General features: G+C 63.7%; 2 protein-coding genes across 2 annotated transcripts; both read right to left on the reverse strand.

The window, feature by feature from the left end:
* Positions 1–332: 332 nt before the first annotated feature.
* Positions 333–6368, reverse strand: LOC120510144 (stress-induced-phosphoprotein 1-like; the record flags this gene model as incomplete). The annotated part of the gene is given in 10 exon segments (XM_039725640.1): positions 333–732; positions 1524–1648; positions 1739–1835; positions 1909–2029; positions 2122–2224; positions 2308–2434; positions 3176–3219; positions 3222–3371; positions 5097–5238; positions 6108–6368. Coding segments are annotated over 10 exon segments (1570 nt in total), but the record flags the coding sequence as incomplete, so codon positions are not given.
* A 2288-nt stretch (positions 6369–8656) lies between these two features.
* LOC120510142 (leucine-rich repeat transmembrane protein FLRT1-like) lies at positions 8657–10060 on the reverse strand. Its single transcript, XM_039725638.1, has one exon. The coding sequence runs from the start codon at positions 10058–10060 to the stop codon at positions 8657–8659; it is 1404 nt and encodes a 467-aa protein (XP_039581572.1).
* Between the last annotated feature and the right edge of the window lie 255 nt (positions 10061–10315).

Below are 10315 nucleotides of genomic sequence, written 5' to 3' on the forward strand. Positions count from 1 at the left end.
ACAGGAGGGAACGGGAGGGACACAGGGACAGAGGGGGACAAGGGGATGGGGGGGACAGGGGGGGACACAGAAGAATGTGGGGACAGGGGGACAAGGGGACAGGGAACAGCAAGGACAGAGGGGGACACGGGGACAGGGGGACAGGAGGGGACAGAGGGGACATAGGGAACACAGGGACAGGAGGGGACAGGAGGGGACACAGAGGGATGTGGGGACACAGGGGACATAGAGACACAGGGGACACGGGAGACACAGGGACAGGAGGGGACACAGAGGGATGTGGGGACAGGGGGACATGGGGGACACAGGGACAGAGTGGGACAGGGGCAGACGGGGGGGACATAGGGACAGGAGGGAACGGGAGGGACACAGGGACGGGGGGGACACAGAGGGATGTGGGGACACAGGAACAACAGGGGGACACGAGGACAGGGAGGACATGGGGACAGGTGTGGACAGACAGAAGGACAAAGGCACACACAGGTTCAGGGGGATGTACACAGGTTCAGGCACCGGGGGGGACACGGGGACAGGAGGGGACACAGAGCGACAGGGGGGACACAGAGGGCCAGGAGGGGCCAGGCAGATCAGGACAAGGAAAGCACACACGGAGAAGGAGAGCAGTGAGGATGATGAGGCTGAAGCAGAGGAAGGGCAGGGCCTGTCCCCTCCTGTCCCCTCTGTCCCCCACTCACTGAAGGTGGGCTCCAGGCGGATGCACTCCTCACAGTCCTGCGGGGGGACAAAGGGGGTGTCAGGGGGGTCCCAGAGCCCCCCAGTGTCCCTGACAACAACCCCAGTACCCCCTCTGTGCCCCCAAAGAAGCCCCCCAGTGTCCCTTGTCCCCAAACCCAGCCCCACAGTGTCCTCTGTCCCCAAACCCAGCCCTCCCGGCCCCTCTGTGCTCCCAAAGCACCCCAAGACTCTCAAACCAACCCTAACACCCTCCCCAAACTGGTCCCCACCCCAGGACCCCCAAAATTAACCCCAAATCAGCCCCCAGACCCCCAAATCAACACCCAGGACCCTCTTACAGCACTCACACCACTCCAAGACCCTCCAAACCAATCCCAAACCCCCCAAACCACCCCAAGACCCCCCAAACTAACCCTCAGGACCCTCAAACCAGTTCCAAAGCTCCCAAACCAGCCCCCAGAACACTCAAATGCAGTCCCAAACCCACCAAACCACCTCAAGACCCCCCAGACCAACCCCCAGGACCCTCCAAACCAATCCCAAATCCCCCAACCAACACCCAGGACCCTCTAAACCAGTCCCAAACCCACCAAACCACCTCAAGACCCCCCAGACCAACCCCCAGGACCCTCCAAACCAACCCTCAGAACCCTCTAAACCAGTCCCAAACCACCCCGAGACCCCTCAAACCAACCCCCAGGACCCTCAAACACAGTCCCAAACCCACCAAACCACCCCAAGACCCCTCCAAACCAATCCCAAAGCCCCCAAACCAACCCCCAGGACCCCCAAACCACCCCCCAGGCCCCCCGAGGGCAGCCCCAGACCTTGAGGGCCAGGGGGAACTCGAGCAGTTTGGTGTAGCAGGCGGCGCGGTTGCTGTAGAGCCGCGCCTCGTGCGGGTTGCGCCGGATGGCCTCGCTGTAGTGCTTCATGGCCTGGGGGTAATCCCCTAAAAAAGACCCCCTCCTCACTCTCAGGAGGTGCCCCAAACCCCTCAAAGCCCCCTCAGAGACCCCAGACCCCTGAGAGCCCCCCAGACCTCGCTGGAAGCACTCGTTGCCTTTGTTCTTCTCCTCCAGCGCCAGGTCGGGGTCGATGTAGGCCAAGCGCTCCTGCTCCTTCAGGATCTTCTCAGCCTGCAGCAGGGATTGGGGGGTTCAGGGGGGCCCAGGGGGGTCACCCCCAGCGTCCCCGTGTCCCCCACGTCACCTGCTGACACTTCTTGAGCACGTCGGGCGTGCGGTGCTCGGCCAGGGATTTGTTGTAGAAGTGCACGGCGTCCTTGTAGCGCTCCTCGCGGAAATACGAGTTCCCGATCCGTGCGTACGCCCTGGGGGCACAGCCACGGTTTGGGGGGGACAGGGACGGTTTGGGGGGACAGCAGAGACCCCCCCCAGACACCCCAAAGCCCCCCAGACTCACTTGGCAATCTGCCTGTAATCCTCGCGGTTCTCCCGGCCCACCTCGATGGCGCGCTCGCACAGCGCCCGGCACCGCTCGTACTCGCCCGTCTCGAAGTACACGGCTGTGAGGGAGGGGGAAATTTGGGGTTCAGGGGGGTTTGGGGGTTCGGGGGGGATGGTTCTGGGGGGGTTTAGGGTGGCAAACCTGCTTGGTTGGTGACGTAGGTCATGTTGGTGGGGTCCAGCTGCTCGGCGCGGGTGTAGTGCTCCAGCGCCGCCGGGAACTCCTTGCGCTTGTAGGCGGCGTTGCCCAGCTCCTTCTCCTTCTGTGCCTGGAAGGAACCCCAAAAACGGCTGGAATCACCCCAAAATTACACACCCAAATCCTCCCACCATCACCCAGCTCCTTCTCCTTCTGTGCCTGAAAGGAACCCCAAAATTGGATGGAATCACCCCAAAATTACACACCCAGATCCTCCCACCATCACCCAGCTCCTTCTCCTTCTGTGCCTGAAAGGAACCCCAAAAACGGCTGGAATCACCCCAAAATTACACACCCAAATCCTCCCACCATCACCCAGCTCCTTCTGTGCCTGAAAGGAACCCCAAAACTGGCTGGAATCACCCCAAAATTTCACACCCAGATCCTCCCACCATGACCCAGCTCCTTCTTCCTCTGTGCCTGGGGGAGGAAACCCCAAAACCAGCTGGAATCACCCCACATTTCACACCCAGATCCTCCCACCGTGACCCAATTCCTTCTCCTTCTGTACCTGAGGGAACCCCTAAAATTGCTGGAATCCCCCCAAATTTCACACCCAGATCTTTCCATCATGACCCAGCTCCTTCTCCCGCTGTGGAGTTCACCCTAAATCTGGCCCCTCACCCCAAAACCTGCCTGAGACCCTCCCCAAATCCCAGCTCCTCCTCCAGCACCCCAAAACCTGCCCTAGAGCCCCCCCAAATTCCCCTCGACCCCCCCAAAACTCCCCCCAGCCCAGCCCGGGGTCTCCTCCCGCTGCTCCTCAGGTGTGCAGGGCACCCCCAAACCCGTTTTGGGGACCCCCCCTCACCTCCTGCTTGTTCTGGGGGAGCTCCTCGGCCGGGGGGGGCTGGCCCTCACTGACGCCCCCAGCTGCCCGGGGTCGCTGCGCAGCGTCTCCAGCAGCCGCCGGTACTCGGGGTCCCCCAGCAGCCCCCGCGTCCGGGGGTCGGCCTCGAGCCGCGCCAGCAGGTCGGGGGCACTGAAGGGGTTCAGCAGCTTCCGCTCTGCAACGGGGTCACACGGGGCAGGCACCCCAAAATCCCTCTCAGGAGTTCAAAAATCCTGCTCTGGACAGCCCGAATTCGCACTTCTCCACCTCCCCGGCACCCTGAAATTCTCCGGGCCACCCAAAATCTTCCAGGGTCGCTCAAAACCTCTTTGAGCCACCCAAAATCCTTCAGGGACACCCAAAATCTCTTCAGGCCACTCAAAACCTTTCAGGGACACCCAAAATCTCTCCAGGGACATCCAGAAATTCTCCAGGTCACCCAAAACTTTTCAGGGCCACTGAAAACTTCTCCAGGGACACCCAAAATCTTCCAGGGTCGCTCAAAACCTCTTCAAGCCACCCAAAATCTTTCAGGGACACCCAAAATCTCTTCACGCCACTCAAAACCTCTCCAGAGCCACGCAAAACTTCTCCAGGCCACTCAGAACCTCTTCAGGTCACTCAAAAATCTTTCAGGGACACCAAAAACTCCCCGGGTCACCCGAAACCTCTTCAGGGTCACTCAAAACCTCTTGGAGCCACCCAAAATCTTTCAGGGACACCCAAAATCTCTCCAGGGACACCCAGAAGTTCTCCAGGCCACCCAAAACTTTTCAGGGCCACTGAAAACTTCTCCAGGGACACCCAAAGTCTTCCAGGGCCACCCAAAACCTTCCAGGGCCACCCAAAATCTCTTCAGGCCATTCAAAATATTTCAGGGACACTCAAAATCTCTCTAGGGACACCCAGAAGTTCTCTAGGCCACCCAAAACCTTCCGGGGCCACCCAAACTTCTTCAGGCCATCCAAAACCTCTTCAGGCCATTCAAACTTTTTCAGGGCCACCAAAAATCTCTTCAGGCCACTCAAAATCCTTCAGGGACATACAAAATAGGACACCCAAAATCTTCCAGGGCCACCCAAACTTCTCCGGGCCACCCAAAACCTTCCAGGGCGACCCAAAATCTCTTCAGGCCATTCGAAATATTCCAGGGACACTCAAAATCTCTCCAGGGACACCCAGAAGTTCTCTAGGCCACCCAAAACCTTCCGGGGCCACCCAAACTTCTTCAGGCCATCCAAAACCTCTTCAGGCCATTCAAACTTTTTCAGGGCCACCAAAAATCTCTTCAGGCCACTCAAAATCCTTCAGGGACATACAAAATCTCTCCAGGGACACCCAAAACTTCTCCAGGCCACCCAAAACCTTTCAGGAATACCCAAAACCTCTTTAAGCCACCCAAATCCTTTCATAGACACCCAAAACCTCTCCAGGGACACCCAAAACCTTTCAAGGACACTCAAAACCTTTTCAGGGACACCCAAAATCTCTCCAGGGCCACTCAAAACCTCTCCAGACCATTCAAAATCTTTCAGGGACACCCCAAACCTTTCAGAGACACTCCAAACCCTTCAGGGACACCCCAAACCTGTTCAAAGACGCCCAAAACTTCTCCAGGCCACTCAAAACTTCTTCAAGGACGCCCAAAACCTTTCAGGGCCACCCAAACTTCTCTAGGCCGCTCAAAATCTTTCAGGGACACCCAAAACCTCTGCAAACCACCCAAAACTTCTCCAGACCACCCAAAACCTTCCAGAACCACCCAAAACCTCTCAAGACCACCCAAAAACCTTTCAGAGCCACCCAAAACTCCCCTGGCACCCTGAAACTCTCTGGGCCACCCAAAACCTTTCAGGGCCACCCCAAACCCACCCCAGGAGCTCCCCCAGAGCCCCCCTACCCGCCAGCCTGGTCTCCACGCCGCGCAGGCCCTGCAGGAGCTGCTCGTTGCCCGGGTCCCGGGCCAGCCCCTCCTCGTAGGTGGCCTTGGCCTCCTCCAGGCGCTGCAGGAACTCCAGAGCCGCCGCCTTCCGCGAGTAGCCCTGGGGACACGGGGGGACAGCGGGGCACGGCCCTGAGCTGGCCTCCCAGGGACACCCAGAAGTTCTCCAGGCCACCCAAAATCTTTCACGGCCACTCAGAACCTCTCCAGGCCACTTAAAACCTTTCAGGGACACCCAGAACCTCTCCAGGCCACCCAAAACTTCTCAGGGACACCCAGAAGTTCTCCAGACAGCGGGGCACAGAGGGTCACAGCGCTGAGCCGGCCTCCGTGGGGCGGGGACCCCCGTCCTGACCCCTCCCACCACGGCCAGACCCCGACCTTGATCCCTCCCCACCATGGCCAGACCCTCCCCTGACCCCTCCCCACCACGGCCAGACCCCCGTCCTGACCCCTCCCCACCATGGCCAGACCAAACTTCTCAGGGACACCCAGAAGTTCTCCAGGCCACTCAAAACTTCTCAAGGACACCCAGAAGTTCTCCAGGCCACCCAAAACCTCTCCAGACCACTCAAAACCTTTCAGGGACACTCAAAATTTTTCCAGCAACACCCAAAACCTCTCCAGGCTGCTCAAAATTTTTCAGGAAGACTCAAAATCTCTCAGGGACACCAAAAATCTCTTCAAGCCACTCAAAACCTTTCAGGGACACCCAAAACTTCTCCAGGGACACCCAAAACCCTCCAGGGTCACCCCAAACCCATCCCAGGGCACTCCCCTAGCCCCCCAGAGCCCTTCTGTACTTGAGGGTCCTGTGGGGCGGGGACCCCCACCCTGACCCCTCCCCACCATGGTCAGATCCCCACCCTGACCTTCCACGGCATCCCCCATGGTCAGACCCCCTGAGACCCCCCAGTCCTGCCCCTAACCCTNNNNAGGCCCCCCCGTCCCCCCGAGCCCCCAGCCCACCTTGGCCCAGTCGGGCCGCAGCTCCAGCGTGCGGCAGGCATCGGCCAGGGCCCGCCCGTAGTCGCCCAGGCGCGCGTAGGCGGCCGAGCGGTTGCTGAACAGGACGTGGTTGTTGGGGTCCCGCGCGATGGCGGCCGAGTAGTGTCCCACGGCCGCCCCCACGTCCCCCGCCGCCAGAGCCCGGTTCCCCCGCTCCTTCAGCTCCTGAGCCTGCGGGACGGGGAGCGGGGACGGAGCGGGGAACGGGAGAGGGGACGGGAGAGGGGACGGGAGAGGGAACAGAGCGGGGAACGGGAGAGGGGACGGAGCGGGGAACGGGAGAGGGGACGGAGCGGGGAACGGGGACGGGACAGGGAGCGGGAACGGGAGAGGGAACGGAGCGGGGAACGGGAGAGGGAACGGGACAGGGGACGGGAACGGAGCGGGGAACGGGAATGGAAAGGGAACGGGGACAGGGACGGGACGGGGAACGGGAGAGGGAACGGGGACAGGACGGGGAACGGGAGAGGGGACGGAGCGGGGAACGGGAGAGGGGACGGGAGAGGGAACGGGGACGGGAGAGAAAATGGAGCGAAACAGGCAACGGGAACGGGAGAGGGAATGGAGAGGGAACGGGAGAGGGAACGGAGCGGGACAGGGAACGGGGACAGGACGGGGAACGGGACAGGGAACGGAGCGGGAATGGGACAGGGAACGGGAACGGAGAGGGACGGGGAACGGGACAGGGAATGGGGACGGGAGAGGGAATGGAGAGGGAACGGGAGAGGGAACGGGAATGGGGACGGAGCGGGAAGACAAGAGGGAATGGGAACGGGAGAGGGAACGAGACAGGGAAGAGGAACGGGAGACAGAATGAAGGGAGAGGGAACGGGAGAACGGAGCAGGAACGGAGCGGGAACGGGACAGGGAATGGAGCGAGACCGGGACCGAGCGGGAAAGGGAGACAGAACGGGACGAGGAACGAGAATGGGACAGGGAACGGGACGGTGAACGGAGCGGGAGAGGGAACGGGACCGAGCGGGAATGGGACAGGGAACGGGAGAGAGAACAGGACAGGGAACGGGAACCGAGCGAGAACAGGAGAGGGAACGGGAGAGAGAGAGAGGGAACGGGGACAGGGGGCACGGGAACGGGAGAGAGAGAGGGTGAGGAAGAGGAGGCACGGGACAGGGGAGAGGGAGAACAGGTTGGGGAAGGGGGAGACGAGGAAGAGGCAAGGGGACGGGGAGAGGAGGCACAGGAACGGGAAGGGAGGAGAAAGAGCAGGAACGGGGAGAAGGAGAGGAAGAGAAGGCAAGGGGACAGGGAGGGATGATGATGAAGGAAAAGAGGGGAAAGGGACGGAGAGAGAACAGCGAAGGGCCGGGAGCAGCAAGGTGCGAGGAAGATGAGGAGGACGAAGATGTCAGGAAGGCGAGAAGGATGAAGGCGTGAGGGAGACGAGAATGAAAGTGTGAGGAAGGTGACGATTATGAATGTGCGAGGAAGATGAAGACGAGGAGGATGAAGAGGCACGGGAGAGCAAGTGGCAGGAAGAGAGAGAAGAGCGACAGCAACGAGGGGCGTGAGCAAGGCCGGAAGGATGAAGATGAGGGAGGTGAAGATGAAGGAGAAACGAAGAGGAGAGAAGGAAAAAGAACAAGAACGTGAGGAAGGAGGCGCTTCCCTGAGACCTCAGACACCTCAGCTCCCCGAGACCCCCAGACAAGGCCAAACCCCCCGAGCCCCCTCAGGGCCCCGCCATCCCCTCAGAGCGCCCGGAGGCCGGCAGCGACCCCCGAGCCCCGCTGGGAGCCGGCCCCGCTCCGGCAGCGCCCGCAGCCCGCGCTCCCGCCTTCCCATTGGCTGTCGCGCGCAGCGGGGCGCGCCCTCTAACCAGAGCCGCCCACCCCCGGCGGAAGCCGGCATCGCGGCCCGCCCCCGCGCGCTCCCATTGGTAGAATCTCCCGGCGCTGGGCGCTGATTGGCTGGGCACCTCAGGGACTTCTGGAATTTTCCGCTTCTCCCATTGGCTGCGAGCGGCGCTGGTCACAGAGGACGGGGAAGGGGGGGGGAAAGGAGGGCGAGGTGGAGACGAAGCGCGCCCCCTGGCGGCGCGGAGGTCTCGCTGGGAACGGACGCTCGCGGGGCGTGGCTTGCACAAAAGGGGCGTGGTTTGTATGAAAGGGGCGTGGTTTGCACTAAGGGGGCGTGGCTTGCACGGGGGACCCTCACCCGTGGCCTGGAGGAGAATCCCCGAGGTCCCTGGGGGGGAATGGGGGGGCCTCCGGGAGGCCCCAAGCTGGGGGGGGAGGTCGTGGCTGTCGGGGTCTGTCCACCCCCCAAAATCCCATTCCTGCACCAAATCTGCCGTTTTTTCCCCCCGCAAAAAGCCGCGGTGCCGAAAAAAAAAAAAAACCAAAAAACCCCCCAAAAAAAAACACCTTAAAAAATCCAAAACGCCCCTAAAAGTTTCCCCCGCAATGTCCTCAGAGCCGGGGCCCGGGAGGGGCCCCCCCTAAAACGGGCAGGGGGTGTCCCAAGAAAGAGGCCGCCCCCTCCCCCCCCCATCAGGCGGCGGGGGGCTCCAGGGCGGCCAGGCACACCCGGTACGGGGCCCGCGGCTGCAGCGCCCGCACCACGTACTCGCCGCGCTCGCCCCGCACCAAGGTCTCGGTGACGGCTCCGCCGCCGGGCCGCAGCCAGCTGAGCCGCAGCGACGCCCCGGGAGGAGCCGGCGGCCACCGCACCCGCAGGGCCCCGCCGGGAGCCGCCTGCACCCAGAGCCCCGGCGCGGCGGCGGCCGCTCCGCCCGGGCTCTCGCAGGCGTCCATCTCGCCCCGCAGCTCGCCCACCGGCAGCCCCCGCAGCCTGGCCGGCGCCTGGCACAGCAGCCCCCGCACCTCCAGGCGCGGCGGGGCGCGGCGCCGCAGCCAGTCCCGCAGCCAGGCCAGGTTGCAGCCGCAGAACCAGGGGTTGTTGCGCAGCCCCAGGTGGCTCAGGCTGCCCAGGTCGTCGAAGAGCCCCCTGGGCAGCGTGGTCAGGTTGTTGTCCGACAGGTCCAGCCTCTCCAGCGCCCTCATCCTGGCCAGCGCTCCGGCGGGCACGTGGCTGATGGCGTTGGCGGCCAGCGAGAGGCGGCGGAGCCGCGCTCGGGGCAGGTTGGCCGGCGGCGCCGCCAGCGCGTTCCGACCCAGCGACAGCTCGCTGAGGTTGCCCAGGCGGCTGAAGGTGTCGTCGGCCATGCGCTGGTTCGCCAGCAGGTTCCCGTCCAGCACCAGGCGCCGCAGCGCCGGCAGCCCCTCGAAGGCCCGCAGCGGGATGGTGTGGATGCGGTTGTCGTCCAGCCGCAGCTCCTCCAGCGCCGGCGGCAGCCCCGCGGGGACGCTGCTCAGGTGGTTGCGCGAGAGGAAGAGGAGGCGCAGCCGGCGGTTCTCGGCGAACGCGTCCTCCTCGATGCCGGCCGCCGACACCGAGTTATCGTCCAGGTGCAGGCGCTCGAGCAGCGGCGCCCGGGCCAGCGCCCGGCGGCAGAGCCCCCGCACGTTGTTCTCCTGCAGGTGCAGCTCCCGCAGCGCCGGCGGCAGGTGAGCCGGCAGCTGCTCCAGCGCGTTGGCGTACAGGTAAAGCACCCGCAGCGCCGGCAGCCGGCCCAGGCGAGCCGGGATGCCCGCGTCGCCGATGCGGTTGTTCTGCAGGAACAGCGTGGTGGCACCGGGCGGGAGCCCCTCGGGCACGGCCGTCAGCCCGCGGTCGTTGCAGTAGACGCGGCCGCCGGAGCAGCGGCACACGGCCGGGCAGGCCCGCGCGGGGCTCAGCGCCGCGAGGATGAGGATGGTGATGGTGGTGGTGGGGGTCGGCAGGCGGGGGGGTCCCCCCCGCGGTGCCCGGGCGACGGGAGGGACGGGGAGAGGGGGACCAGGACCCCCAGCCTGACCCCACAGAGAGGGCAGGGACCCCTCTGCACCCCCCATTAAAAGACCCCCCCCAAATACCTCCTGAAGCCCCCTCCCCGACCCCACACCCAGGCCAGGGACCCCCCAAAACCCCCCCGCGCCCCCATCCCGGGGGTCCCACCGCTCCAGGTGTTTGGGGCTGGGGTCTCACCTGGCTCCCCTCTCTCCGGGCGGGCTCCTGGTGCCAGGCCGTGCCTACCGGCCCCGGTGCTCCATGGCCCCCCCGCCCCGCCGGGGGGGCCGCTGCGGGGGTGGGGAGGGGGCGTCAGCCAT

This window comes from Passer montanus, unplaced genomic scaffold, assembly GCF_014805655.1.
Source record: "Passer montanus isolate IOZ18808 unplaced genomic scaffold, ASM1480565v1 scaffold554, whole genome shotgun sequence".
In the NCBI taxonomy this organism is placed as follows: Eukaryota; Metazoa; Chordata; class Aves; order Passeriformes; family Passeridae; genus Passer; species Passer montanus.